Genomic DNA, 14910 nt, shown 5'->3' with positions numbered 1-14910 from the left:
TCTTAGCACTTATTTGTTTGCAAAACATAAGAGTTACTTGTATCGTAATCTAATACATATACATATTTGTGAAACAATCATGTAGAAAAAAGTGAAAGAAATGCACATACATTATTGAAGGCAGACAGGTATAAAACACTCTGCTTTAGCGCAATAATGATTCATCATAAAAAATGGTACTCATGGCCCACGAGTCATGAGGTATGGGTTCACTAGTAACCTTTTTGTTTTGGAGAGTAGAAAAGATGGATTTATATTCAAAGTGCATTTGTTATAAAGATATAAAGACATAATTCCTGTATTCACTACATCTCTTTATCATTGGCTTTCCAACTTGATTGGAATCTTAAATTGCTAAAATATATGAGGTACAAAGTTTTTTTTTTTAGTTTAAAGGTTTTTAAGCTGCATATTAGTTTTGACAACAAGAGTTTGTATCCTTGTTTGAATTGAAAAATTCCTGAAAAAAAAAGTAATCATTTATTGTTAAAAAAAGTGTATAATTTAGACATTTTCAACTCAGGGCCTAATCTAGACAACAATTACAAGGACAAGTTTTAGTAAATTATGTTTGAAAACTAACAGTATTGACATATTTGTTCATTTAATCTATTACGAATCACTTTCAAAGTAAGCACAAACAAGGAGAAGTTTTTTGCTCATTTCTCCCTTTAGATTAGGTCGTTGGTCAACCCTCCCTAGTTCATATGATTTATATCTGCTTCAAGCATCTCCAACCTGAAGTTTCAAACTGTGGATTCATTCTTACTTTGAAAATTCATCCAATTTTGATAGTTAGTGATTCCCAGTGGATATCATATTTTGGAAGAAATTCTGGTTTAGGTGTAAAGTGTCAAGAAATTTGAGGAAACAGTCAGAAAAGCAATAATAGAACAGAAGATCCATAAATACATCAATAAACAGGCAGTATTGATATACATTTATTAAAACAGATGGTTACTCTTTAAAATGACTAAGTTTTTGATCGGTTTATTTAGCTTGCAATTTGGTTACATGAATATTTATGAGGCCATCCTTGACTCATTGCCTCAGCACTTTGATTGCTTTTCCGTTTCACTCATTTATTATATCACAATTATGTGTAACACTTAAAATATTCTAATTACCCTAAGGGTTAACTGATCTTTTTGGGGAGGTGTTCGTTTGCACCAATTCGGCGTCCTATCGCGCCACAACATATTTATTTTACTTTCCTCTGTTACTTACTCGAGGTACTTACGTTAGACTGATACAAATGAGTTTCCCAGTCCGATGCAATTTGAATATTTTTAAACACGTACAGGGCGCTAAAAATATGAGCATGACGCAAAAGGTGGTGCATGTAGTATTGTAATGCCATGTTTTGTGTAAATAACAAACGGTATGTTTTATTCTGGTGTTTTGATGTCTACCATAATTCTTTTAAGAATGACACATATTTTTTTTAAATTTCATATTGTATATAGTTTGTTCGTGGTGAAACTATAATACTTTATTGAATTGAATCTTGAATATGATTAGTAGTAATCAATATGATATTCATTGTTGAAACATTGACCTTAATAAGTAATTGTATTATTATTGTCTATTGATTTTTATGTACGATTGAACAATGTTACTTATTTTGATTTTTAAAATGTATTAATTTAAGTATTGCTACATGTATTAGTGTTATAATTTATCCTTTGGTCAAATTTATCAAATCAATCAAAAACCACATTAGGAAAAAATCATGTGCAACCTTCGCTTGTGTAGGAACTAATCAACATTCTGAAATCTGAAAAATTGACCAAAACTAAGTGATCAATTACACGTATGGTAATTTAGTATTCATTAGTCAACGTTTTTATACTTTTCATGGCGTCTTTGTATTCAGCCTTATACATGCATATTTGGTCGTATTATATAAGGTAACAAGTTGCACACGCTGACGTGCTAAGTCTAACCACACTTGTGATGAAAGGGCGGATAGCGAATATATTAATTTTCTACTTTTTTTCCCATCCTTTTTCTCCCTCCTCCAATCCCCTTTCTCCCTACCCTTTCTCTTTTCTCCTGTGCCCTTTTTTCCTGTCTCCCTTTACCCTGTCCACCAAACCTGTGATAAGCAAACATGGAAAACGGTAGACGTGATGAAAACCTGGAACGGAAGACACATTACAAGTCACCATGCCAAGTCCTTAAATTTTAGACATTGAAGATTCTTTCAAGTGCAATGATGTTTATAGTCATATATATCAGTAACCATGGTAAAACTATAAGAAATAATACAGATTTTATAAAATAGGGTCCTTACAAAGTAGCACATGCGCATAGAAGGCGTGAAAAATTTTTGTGTATTACAACGTTTCTTACGATTCATTTTTTTTTCGCAATGCTAGTTACTAAAATCCCCTGTTCGTCAACTTGTTATTAGATACTTTGTTTTTTGTTTTGTTTTGTTTTTTTTGTTTTGTTATTTTTTTTTGTTGTTTTTTGTTTCATCTGGAAAACATATATGAACGTTTGTAAGTTGTAATCATTTTCTTGTTTATCTATTTTTCTCTGTACATCGTGTGGTTTCAGAGAATAAAGATAGTATATCCTCAATGACTACTAGTATATATAAATTACAAATTGCATAACTGCAATATTATATATAATCCGTCGGATATAAACTATAATCATTAAGTGTAAGTGCTTGTAAGAATCGGGCAAAATGGGAAAAGTCAGAAACATGCATGTCAAAATTCCACCGATCTGCCAATAAAATATCACTCAAGGATGCTTTCTCTATTTGAAGACCATTATTTGATCTGTGAATCATTGGAGTTGCTCAGAAATCTTAGAAAAATTAGTTTTCTTGACAGAGTCATCTGCCCTTTAAGTGTTCATATTCAATGCATTTAATGAAATTGTTGTAACTCAGTGGTACAGCATGATATGGAAAATCTTGTCTGTTTTCCTTGATTCTGAAGGTGCAAATAGTCAAATTACACTATCAAAATGATGGGTTTTTTCATACCATGTTTCACCTATTGCCTGATTCTTACATGAAATGATATTTAAGATTGAATCCAATTTACAACTATTTGCCATACTATTATATCAAAGAACAAGGACAAAAGCAAGAAATACAAAAATAAGTTGGAAATGTCGTAACCCGTACCAACCAAAAAGTCAATATGTGTGTAACTGATAATAAATCTATGTGATACCAGGTACTACCATTGAAATTAAAGGGAAATCACTTAACTACCAAAAAGGATTTTATTAAAACGATCAATCAATTCAGGAGAAAATAAAAAGGATTTTTATTAAAACGATCAATCAATTCCGGAGAAAAAATGTTTATAATTAAAGTTTTTTACTTTGGAAGCGTAATAAGCCCACCATTTCTAACTGTTACTGAATGATTTGAAAATATTGGTAATTGTCAAGCCGGATCAACAGGTTTACCTTTGTTTTCACTATATATACTCGGCTTCAGTACTTTAAATTTGACTTTCATGGAGTGGGATTCTGTGTGGGTTTAAGGAGCGACAGGATGATATTTGAAATAAAAAAGCAGGATTGAAATTTCAAGAAATAAAATGGGAGGACAGCTCGTAAGAAAAAATAAAAAGGCAGGATTCATCATAGTCCCAATATTTTTTGAAATTATATAAAAAAATTTCGGTACTTTCCCAAGAAGAAGACAAGAGGCTCCCAGGAGCCTGAATCGTTCACCTTGTTAAAGTTTGTCTTTCAAGTCTTTCAAGGGCAATAAATTTAACAAAAAGTTGTCCAACAATTTTGACTCAAGAAGACTTTGGTAGGACTATCATAAGGATCATTTCAGTAAATTTTGAAAGTTTCTATCTATAATAGTGTTAGATATTGGCTGAAAACTGTAAAAAAATTTTCATCTTTCAAGGGCAAAAACTCTTACAAGGAATCGCCTGACAACTTTGATCCCTGAAGACTTTTGAAGGCCTTATAATAAGGGTCATTTCAGCAATTGAAATAATTTTCCTAAATCTAACGGTTTTGCAGATATATGCGAAAACTACTGTCTGACCCCTATATTCTATTTTAATAATGGTGGCCATGTGTTTCAACGGATCAAAAATCCCCACATCAGTTCTATGTAGGACACCCCAAGGAACATCCATTTAAAGTTTGGTTCCAATTGGTCAAGTAGTGTCAGATGAGATTTTTGAAAGAAATAACTTTAAAAATAGCAAAAAATGTCGAAAAAGGGCAATAACTCCAACATGGCTTATCAGATTAAAATGAAAATTTGACCACAGATAGATTTCATCATGCTGAACACTTTTATTTGGTGTCAAAATTTGGCTAAACCTAACGGTTTTGGAGATATATGCGAAAAACTACTGTCTGACCCCTTTGTTCTATTTTTAGTAACAGCTGCCATGTTTTTCGACGGATCAAAATCCCCACATCAGTTCTATGAAGGATACCTCAAGAAACATTCATACTAAGTTTGGTTCCAATTGGTCGAGTAGTGTCAGAGAAGAGGAGTTTTGAAAAATTGTTAACGACGACAATGGACGACGGACGCCAAGGGATGGCAAAATAGCTCACTGGCTTTCGACCAGGTGAGCTTAAAAGGCAGAATAAATAGAAAAGTTGATCCTTGCTTCCCCTAAAATCAAATGGTTGCTCCCTCCTAGTGTTGAAATCTGAAATAACTTTATTTATAACTACCTTTGTCTAAATTTTGTAAAATTACCCAGTCTAGCACAACGCTGCTGAACCACTGTCAAATGAATAATGCTCTTGAACTGATTTCGAATAATAGTGGTTCATCCAACTCTTCTGAAAACACGACATGTCCAAGCCAGAAAAACTAAGCTTATTTTTTACGTATTCTGTATCTGCAGTTTCATATTTATCAATGTAGATCGAAGATCAGAATTGATATAGCAGCCGCCAGAATCTGTAGATTTGTAAAGCCTGATATCATCTGGAATTATCTTACACTACGGCAGTAAAATAGTCCATTGGTATACCCCATTTAGGTTCAAATGCAAATAGTTAGGTCCATTTTATATGTATTTCTAATATATCAAACTTAATTCTATGTTAATTATGCCAATAAACAAACCCAATAAACAACTTTTACTGCGAACTTAATATGCTAATTAATTAGTATTGTACATTTATATGAACAACGATCCAATGAAATATAGTTAACATCTAACCTCTTATCAGTATCTGTTTATTTCTATATGCAATCAGTCTTTCACTGTCGATCTATTCAAGTTGTCTATTTATTTTTAGACGCATGATATAGATAGATTGAAATGAAAATCCTGCGAGGCTATAAATAGTCGGAATGCTGAAGCTGTCTTCTGATATTTCATGCAGGCCCTTGTGGATTCAAATATTTACTAAAAGGGGACAGTGGATCCGATCAAGAAACTTATATGAAGAAAGGGGTTCCATGCTATCATTTGCCACTCATTTGTTTGCCAAATGTTTTATAGAAGAGTAGCATAACCCACGAAACCATCCTGATGTATCGCTCACTGTATCGTGTATTTTATTAAAGTTACCGCCTCGTGACATCGGAAGCCCGGAGATGACAAATTAAAATAAAATTTTGCTAAGACGATGGCATAGGAATTTCGATAATGCATTTCTCGGGAATGGCGTCAGTCTGTGGTCTGGTGATATTGCTTTTTTTCGCAATAATCATGCTATTGGGCTATGTTGGCCATGTGTAAAGATAATAGAGCTGCAGGTGCTCAATTGCTCCAGGGGCTTAAAAGTGCATGGGTAGTGTTGCCTGCACCATACATAATTGTTGAAATTGTATTCTAAGACTTTGGCGTTTATGTAAATGTATGCGTGTCTGGAAACAGATGCCCAGAAACTAAGCGCTTTTAGATGACACACAGGTGTCTATGCGATAACTTGTAGGAATTGAGCTATATAGCTTATCAACTGATAAACGTAACAAGTTGATAGCGACATGTATCTAATGACATGATTTATTTCAATGATTGTGTCGGCTTAAGTTTGAATGATTTGACAAGCAGTTTCAACCTGGAACTCGATAAATTAAATTTCGACCTGAAAATATTTCAAAACTAGGAAAGGCCATCCAGTAGTTTGTAGTTCATTTACGCAGTATGTCGGATAGTTTTGTTTTCATTCATCTAGGTGTTCCTTATAAACCGACATCGAACTTGAATATTACGCAAACTTGCGCACTGTTACGATGCATTATGATGTTGGTGTGCGTGTGTGTGTGTTTTGTAATGCCCTTCGTAATCAAACGATCGATATAAATTTATTCCGTACATGAGTACTTTGACTATCAATTTTGATCGAAGATCAGTCGCCAGGGCCTTTGGATTTGTAAAGCCTGTTGGCATTTGCAATCATCTTATACTACAGCAGAAAAATAGTCCAATTGGTATACTCCATTAAGGTTCAAATGCAGATAGTCAGGTCGACTATATAGATATTTCTGATATAGCAAATTTAATTGCATGTTATTTATGCCTATAAACAACTTTTACTGCGAACTAAATATGCTGAATTAATAACGATGCAATTAAAAATAGTTGACCTCTAACCTAAGATTCTTATCAATACCTATTCATTTGTATGCATTAACCCGAATAACCGAGTCGTTCTCTGTCGATACATTCAAGCTTTTTTTCTTAGACGCATAATAAATAATTTGATGTTTACCTATGGAAGAAAACCCTACGAGATAATAAATAGTCATCAATGTAAAGAGGAATGCTGATTACCAATGGGAAGAATTGTTTCTAGATATTTCATTCAGGTACTAGCAGATCTAGTAGGGCCTTCAAGTGCGTGGCTATTGTTTCCTGCACAGACATAATTGTTGAAATTATATTCTAAGACTTTGGCGTTTATGTTAAAGTACATGTTCCTGGAACTAGGTGTCTAGAAGCTAAACGTTTTTACATGACACACATGTGTCTATAACCTGTACACATACAGTTTCGACCTGGAGGTCGATAAATTGAATTTCGACTTAAAAATTTAGAAACTAGTTCAATATGTTGGAGAGTTTTGTGTTCATTCATCTAGCCGACATCGAACCTGAATATTACGCAAACTGGCACACGGCTACAATACATCATATATTTTGGAGTGTGTATTTTTTTTTAAAGTCCTTCGTAATCAGAATGGTGAAGCAAAAAGTTCAATATTAACCATTTACAGCAATAAGCTTATGTTTGGATACGTTTGAATTTGTCCCCGTACCTGTTATCACCTATTATTGCAATTTGCCGATTACTTTAGGAGTAACAATTCAAACTATTGATATACATTGATTCAATAGATGAGTACTTTGCTACTGCTTTTGGTTATTTCTTGTGAGTTTGACTACAATCCCGAAAAAATCTGATAGGTCTTATTGTAGAACTGACGCACTTAAAGTTATCGCTCAACTACTTACATAATTGCTAAAATTCATTTAAAACACCACAGTAACAGTCCGGATGAATGGTACCGAAAAATGTGTCATACTTCTATTAACTTTGAACAAATTATATGGTAGTAAAATTCTCACTTACGCTTAAAGTGGAACAAAATGACTAACATCCAACAGTAAACAGCATATTTATATTCAAGTGGAACTAAATGTGCATAAACTACACAAACAAAATTAAATCACGATATTCACGCGAATTTTCACCTGAATTGAACTAATAAAATTTATGACAGATTTCACGTGAAATTCGGTTGAATTAAGCCTTCAGGTTAAATTCACATGCATTGTTCACGTGAAATTCGTGTTCAGTGAATTCACGTGAAAATCATGTTAATGTCATATAAATTTCACGTGAAGCTCGATTGACATGATTTTCACGTGAAAATATTTGCCTGTGTAACCACTGCGTAATAACGCAATGAATTGTAATGCATGTACTATCTGTTGTAGGACAAAAGTCCACAATCAGTCCATCTCTATTCATAGCATTACCGGGCATGATAAGGTCAAAGGCACGTACTGTTTACCCTTCAGGTGGTACCATGCTCCTCAATAATTATAGCTTTCTATGCGTTATCTTCTTTTTTTTTAATTTTTATGTTAACATTTTCTTTCATTTTAATTTCGGTATTTTCTCATTGATCAATTTTCCTACTTTAAGGTTCTCTCTTATATATCTTGTATCTCTTCTTTTTCTTAATACATCGATATCACAACCCTCACATTGTATTTAGAAATATACATTTTACTTTTCCTGCACCTCTTCCGTTAGCCACCGCTAAACATAACATAATGCTTCCTGCTTATTATGTTAATTGAATTGAACTTTTCAGAAATCTACCAATGGTAACAAGTAATCAAGTGTCTAACTTGATATTCAAAGGGGAATAATCAGTCGCAAAACTTTAAATACCCGAGATTTTTAAAAAGTAAAATGAAGATCCATTTTTATCAATTTAGATCGAGGATCATAATTGATATAGCAGTCGCCAGAGCCTTTAGATTTGTAAAGCCTGATAGCATCTGAAATTATCTTACACTACCGCAGGGAAATAGTCCCACTGGTATACCCCATTAAGGTTCATATGCAGATAGTTAGGTCCACTCTATTGTTATTTCTAATATATCATATTTAATTCCATATTATTTTACCTCCGAAACCATCCTGGTCTACCACACACTGTATCGTGTATTTTTTTTTAATCGGCCCATTTTTTAAAATTAAAACCAATGAGGGAGGGGAATATTTCTTGAACATTTTAAATATGAGGAGGGAAGTTTCTTTTTTGTTTTTATTTTATTGAAAGGGCAATGAAAATCTAGTCATCCTAGAATGGAAAAACGAGAGCATGATAACCAAGATCTTAAATTTTATGAAGCCCCATACGTGGCTGTGGTCGTATTTACCTTTTATAACCTCTTCTAGGTTCAAATGTATGAGTTGTGACTTCCTTCACTCTTTTAGGAATATACATATTTTTGAAGCACTCATAACGGGGTTCTGTTCGTTGTATATATCTAGTAAGATATAAATCATCGCTGCCCGTTTCTCCCCAGTCTAGTATAAAGAATGACACGTTGAAGGTGAATCCTGCAGCTTGTGGATATTTAGGCAATAAATCTATCTATAAAAAAAGACATGAAATGAAATTTAACGAACCACTGAAATAAATATTTAATTTGTAGCAGAGTATTTATTAAACAAAATAAACAAGACTGGTGATGCCCGCTTTCAATCTACTCCAGCAGTGCTAGAGGTTGTCTGGCAAGCTATTTTCTGACTTGGTGCCACCCTATGCACATGGAACAACGAAATTCCAACCGCTCACATTGTAGGAGTATCGTCCAAGCGCGATTTTAAGGAAAATAAACGAAGTCCACGTTAAACAGGAAGTTGTTGTCGAATAAATCCCGTTATATGGCATACATACAGGAAAAATGTGTAAAATTTCAAGCCACTGTGTTGAATAGTAAAATGAGAAAAATGCGACGAAAATTTTCATCCTTCAAAAATATAAAATAAATTAATAAACTAATTTTTCGTTAAACAGGAAGTTGTCGATTTTTTTCTAAAATGGGTCTCGCCATATGGTATACCTACTGGAAGAATGTGTAAAAAATTAAAGGCGCTGTGATGAGTAGTTGCTGAGAAAACTGTGACAGGAAAAATTGTTACGGACACAAGGGTGAAACAGTATAGTTATACTACCCTTCTCCTTCGGAGCGGAAGTATAAAAAACTGATTAAACTTAAGATTCCATTTATCAACATCCTCGTTGTTAGCAACATTAAGGTATATGCCTACTAATAACTGAACTAAGCTGTAACTATTTTCATGAGAAGCGAACGGATGCCAACAAACATTTCGTAGTGAATCACTTTTCAATTAATTCGGATGCACTCTTAATACATTTTGAAAAATGATGCACCGAAATACATTCGCTATAATTCAAATTTTTACACCTCTGACACCGATCTTATGCACCAAGGTAGACCGGTCATTCGCTATATTTCAACCTCTGACATCAATCTCCAACACCGAAGTACATTCACTACGCTTCAAACTTTTTTACCCCGCTGACACGTATTTCCTGTACCCAGGTAAAGTCGCTTTATTTAATGAATGTATTCAATTTCTTATTAGTTTATAGGCTATAACCTAATTTGGGTCCGTTTACGCTGAATAATCCGCGAAGAAATTGTATACATTCATTATATTTTAATTTTTAAAAAAATGATACATCCATCACTTTTATTAACACTGAGTAAACAGCAACTTTAATTTTCCCGCCGTGTAGTAATTTTAGTAAACAAATTGGCCGCCATTTTAAAATCAGCGACAAGACCCTGTCATTTCATCACTGGGAAATGTTCAGTTATTTTTCAAAGTTGAAGACACAGTTATTAAAGCAGGAATTTGACATAAATCCGACGGATATAAAGTTAGTTAATAATTTATTGTCACAATAACGTTTCAACGTTACAATGTGACTAAAAACGTTGTTTCGAATGTTGACAAACAAAAAGCAGTTCCATAAAAGGTGGGCGTGGCCTAAATAGCAAGTTAATTTATACAATTGAAACAATGTTGATTTTTGTCAACAAACCAATCAAATGACAGGATTCTCATCAAATTAAAATATTTCAAAATATTAACACCTGTGGCACTATCACCTCCTGGTAAAAAGACTACGCGTGCACCCCTTAATTTTGCAGGAAAAGACAATTATGGTTAAAATGAAAGAAAATCACCGAAGCGGGACGATGCACACCCCTCTTTTGGTTTTTTAAGTCCTGTATCCACCCTAGGGTAAAATTATCATAATTACACCCCTTCCATGCCGTTTCTTAATCCTGCTTTTCACGTCCCATTTATCTGTTTGAGAAGTTCACGTATCTAGTTGATAAATTTACGCGCATACTTTTTATAGCTTTTAACAATCAAGATAAACAATCGATGCACATGTTACGCACGTTATTGGTACGAACTCTGAAAATGGCGTCTAATTGCGAACAAGATTCAAATAGAAATTATTCTCTTTTACAAAATAAACTCTACCTGTATGTTAGGTAAATGCACTAAATCTACTTAAACATTGAAGCTATTTACCGTTATATTTTGTTTAAATGGTTGAATTCCCGGCAGTAATATGAAATAAATTGGTTATCTTGTGTTACGTAAATTCACTTGTATTTTATATGTTCAAAATGCTGGAAACCGATTAAAATCTGCTCCAAAATGCCTGAAATTATTAGGGATTCGTGTTTTCGTCATATATGTCATTAGGTGTAATGGTTCTGATATTGGGTTTTTCACACCAGTCATTGAAAGTTCTGGGATAGCAAAAAGTATGTCCAAGTAAACTTTTTGACGAATACACACTTAACATGGCCGAAAGACATATGGCAAATACAGAAAATAAATTAATTATGCACATTACCACACAGTACACGTTGTCCTTCCCAGATCGGTATATGTTCAATTTATCAAACATCTGCAAGTCTAGCCATTTAGTGTTTGTTTTAAAGCTAAATAAAATTGTATCAACAATATGACGTAGGAAATATTTTAACATTTCCGAAAGTATAAATGAACAAACCAACAGGGACATTAACAGTTGCAATGGGAACAAGAGTTTTTGTATACTATAATTAAGGCCATATACCACCGATGGTTAACCAATGAAGACAATTTATTTTATAGATGTTAACGAGACCCTTGTTTTTTCCAATCTACGAGTAACCTGGATCGAATATTATTGTAAAACTGTTATAACTGGGAACATCTTTGACAACATTTATTATTAAGTTTACCTCTAAAATATCTTTGTAAGTAAGGAAGTCGTCGTGAACAATGTACTCGTCAAAATCTATGACTCCTACGTAGTCATAACCTTGGAGTTTCTCTTGACAATGGTATACTCCTACTTGTTTGTCATGGGAGCATTGTGGTAGTGTAAATCTGTATTCTTCAAATCCCCTGTCTGGAAAGCCTGAAAAAAATATCTAATATGTACCGCTCACTGAAATACATTTGTATTCCAAGTATCATTACAGACGTGACAATTATATGTCCAATCTTATCGTATATTTGGCAGGAACACCAGTGGCGGGACCAGGGGGTTGGAACCCCTTTCGGATTACTTTTGGTTCATTCGTCAAATTTTAGCAAAAATGAGGAAATAATAGCCTAGAATATCTTTTATAAAGTACCTGGATCCATCTCAGAATACACACCAAAACAATGTATGATTTTTTCCGACATTTTTTTTAAAATAAAATTACATGTAGTCAGTTTTGTCGAATCTTTCAACAAATCAGTACCTACAGTGCATTTAAGTGTAAGTGTTGGTAAGAATCAGGTAAAATGGGGAAAAAACAGAAACATGCATGTCAAAACCCCACCGATCTGACAATGTAATATCACTCAAGGATACTTTCTCTATTTGAAAACACCATTATTTGATCTCTGCATCACTGGCTTTGCGCAGAAATTTTTCATTAGAATCTTAGAAAAATGAGGTTTTTTGACAGAGTTATCTTCCCCTGAAATGTTCATTTTCAGTGCAATTTAATGAAATTGTAACTCAATAGTCCAGCATATGGAATCTTGTCTGTTTTCCTTGATTCTGATGGTGCAAATAGTCAAATTACACAATCAAAATGATGGGTTTTTCATACCATGTTTCACCTACTGCCTGATTCTTACAGGGACTGACACTTAAATGACTTACTACACATAATAAGTGTCATATTTAGGCAAATTCATACTTATCCAGTGTAGTTTTATGTACACTAACAACACTAATACGTTTATTTCTTCTTATACTGTTTGATGGGAACTGAGTAATCGTTTGTTTTAAATCATTTTGTACCTACCTTCGTCAGGCTTACGGGCTATTTGCAGACAGGAATTCATATAACAAAAATAGCAATGTACAAAACTTGGCATATTCGAATTTACAATCCCTAACACATGTGGACGAAAGTAATACAAAAAATTCCTTTGAGCTCATGCTTTTACTACTATATAGCGTTTTTAAAACACTTTCATCCTGATTACATTTTTGTACTTAGTTTTTAAAATTGAAAGTAGGCAAATTAATTCTGGACTCTTATTGTTGTCTAAGATTTGCATTTTTTATCAACTTGTGTATTGATGCTGTGTTTGGACGACGATGAAAATCCAGTGAGGTATTGCCACGTGGATTAAATACATATTATATGCTTTGTTCGCTATGCTTTTCTACATTCTTTGTATATGTTCTGATATGCCTTAGTGTTTCCATGCATTGTCTCATTTATCTTGTCATCATGTCTGTTATATATTCGGTTAAAAGCTCACTAAAACTTATGTTTTATGTTATATACATCTCAAATCCAAATAAAGTTTTCTTAGTCTTAGTCTCAAGGTCTAAGACCTCTGGTAAACTCATCCATTTCGAAAACTAAACCATCCTTAACTTAGGCACCGAACATTTTTATTTTACCCTTAAAGGAGGGATTTGGTGTCGGATTAGAATTTTTATCGAGTGAGCGAAAAAATACTGTTTATATTTTAGCAGCAACCGAAATCAATATTTTTAATTGAAATTCAGCCTTATTAAGTAATTGGGAAAACACAGAATTATTATTTTTTTCCTCAATGGATGAGTAGAACATTAACAAAAATTTGAATCTTTTTTATTATTTTTTTTTATTATCAAAAAGACCCCCTCCCGCTAATGAACTAGAGGCTCACGAGAGCCTGAATTGCTCACCTGGTTAACCATTTGCTTATTTGAAAAACTTGAGGAATCAGACAGCCTAAGTTAAAATCCACTGAATTGTCAAATGCAAGAAATGCTTTTCATAGCATTTTCATGACCTGAACCAGAATTTTGCTAAAGGCAACAATTTTCGAATTTTTTTCAAAAACCTGTCTTATGACCCCTAAGTTCCAATTTTTAGTAAAGGCAGCCATATCTATTCACGGATTAAAAATCACAACAGTCATTTTGAGCAAAATACACTAAAGAACTATTATGCTTATTTCCATTTAATGATCTTAAATGGTTTTAGAGTTTTAGAGAAGAAGATTTTCAAAGTTGTACATGTGAAAAAAACAACAAAAATCAGTTTCAGGGGTCTTAACTCCTACACTAGTCAATGAATGGTTTTGAAAATTTCGGCATAGATCCTTCTCTTGATGCTTAACAATTTAACCCTATGCCAGAAATTTGCTAAAGGCAACGGTTTTTGAGTTATTTGCAAAAAAACTGCCATCTGACCCATATGTTCTATTTTAAGTAATGGTGGCCAATTTTTTCATGAATCAACAATCCCAACTGTCAATTTGTGTGGGATACCCTAAGGAACATATATGTCCACTTTCATTGAATTCTGCGCTATGGATTTTGAGAAGAAGATTTTCAAAGTTGCACATGCGAAAATACAAAAAAAAACTTTTTCAGGGACCGTAACTCCTACATCAGTTGACAATCGTTTTGAAAATTTTGGCACAGGTTTGTCTCATGATGCTGAACAATATTACCCATGCCATAAATTTGCTAAAGGCAACAGTTTTTGAGTTATTTGCAAAAAAACTGCCATCTGACCCCTATGTTCTATTTTTAGTAACGGCAGCCATGTCTTTTCATGGATCAAAAATCCCAAAGGTCATTTCGTGCAGAACACCCAAAGAAACAAGCATGCTAAGTTTAAAACCTGTCGGTCCAGTAGTTTCCGAGGAAAAGATTTTTTAAAATTTGTCCACGACGACGACGACGACGAACGCTAAGTAATGGCATAAGCTCACTTGGTCTTCGGCCAGGTGAGATAAAAACGGCGTACGTGAAGTTTGTCTTCTCCGTATGATTGTGATAAGCTTGATTCACAGTATTTCTATGGGTAAAAATTCAACATCATTGAACTTCAAACATAAAAAAGAAAATAAATCAAATATT

At 33.5% G+C, this 14910-nt stretch overlaps 1 protein-coding gene across 1 annotated transcript in view; it reads right to left on the bottom strand.

Annotated features, from left to right (window-relative positions):
* Nucleotides 1–14910, bottom strand: part of LOC148611365 (uncharacterized) — a 29884-nt gene that overhangs the window by 10676 nt on the left and 4298 nt on the right. The window contains exons 3-4 of the mRNA XM_088591859.1: nt 11780–11958; nt 8873–9090 (exon numbers count right to left, since the gene is read on the bottom strand). Coding sequence (XP_088447985.1) covers nt 8873–9090; nt 11780–11958 — 397 coding nt within the window. The remainder of the gene's footprint in view (nt 1–8872; nt 9091–11779; nt 11959–14910) is intronic.

The sequence above is a fragment of the Perna viridis genome, chromosome 7, assembly GCF_037379345.1.
Source record: "Perna viridis isolate PV_CMFRI_1.1 ecotype Kerala chromosome 7, ASM3737934v1, whole genome shotgun sequence".
NCBI classification, from domain to species: Eukaryota; Metazoa; Mollusca; class Bivalvia; order Mytilida; family Mytilidae; genus Perna; species Perna viridis.
The sequence above is the reverse complement of the archived record's forward strand: the minus strand, read 5'-3'. Positions and strand labels throughout refer to the sequence as shown.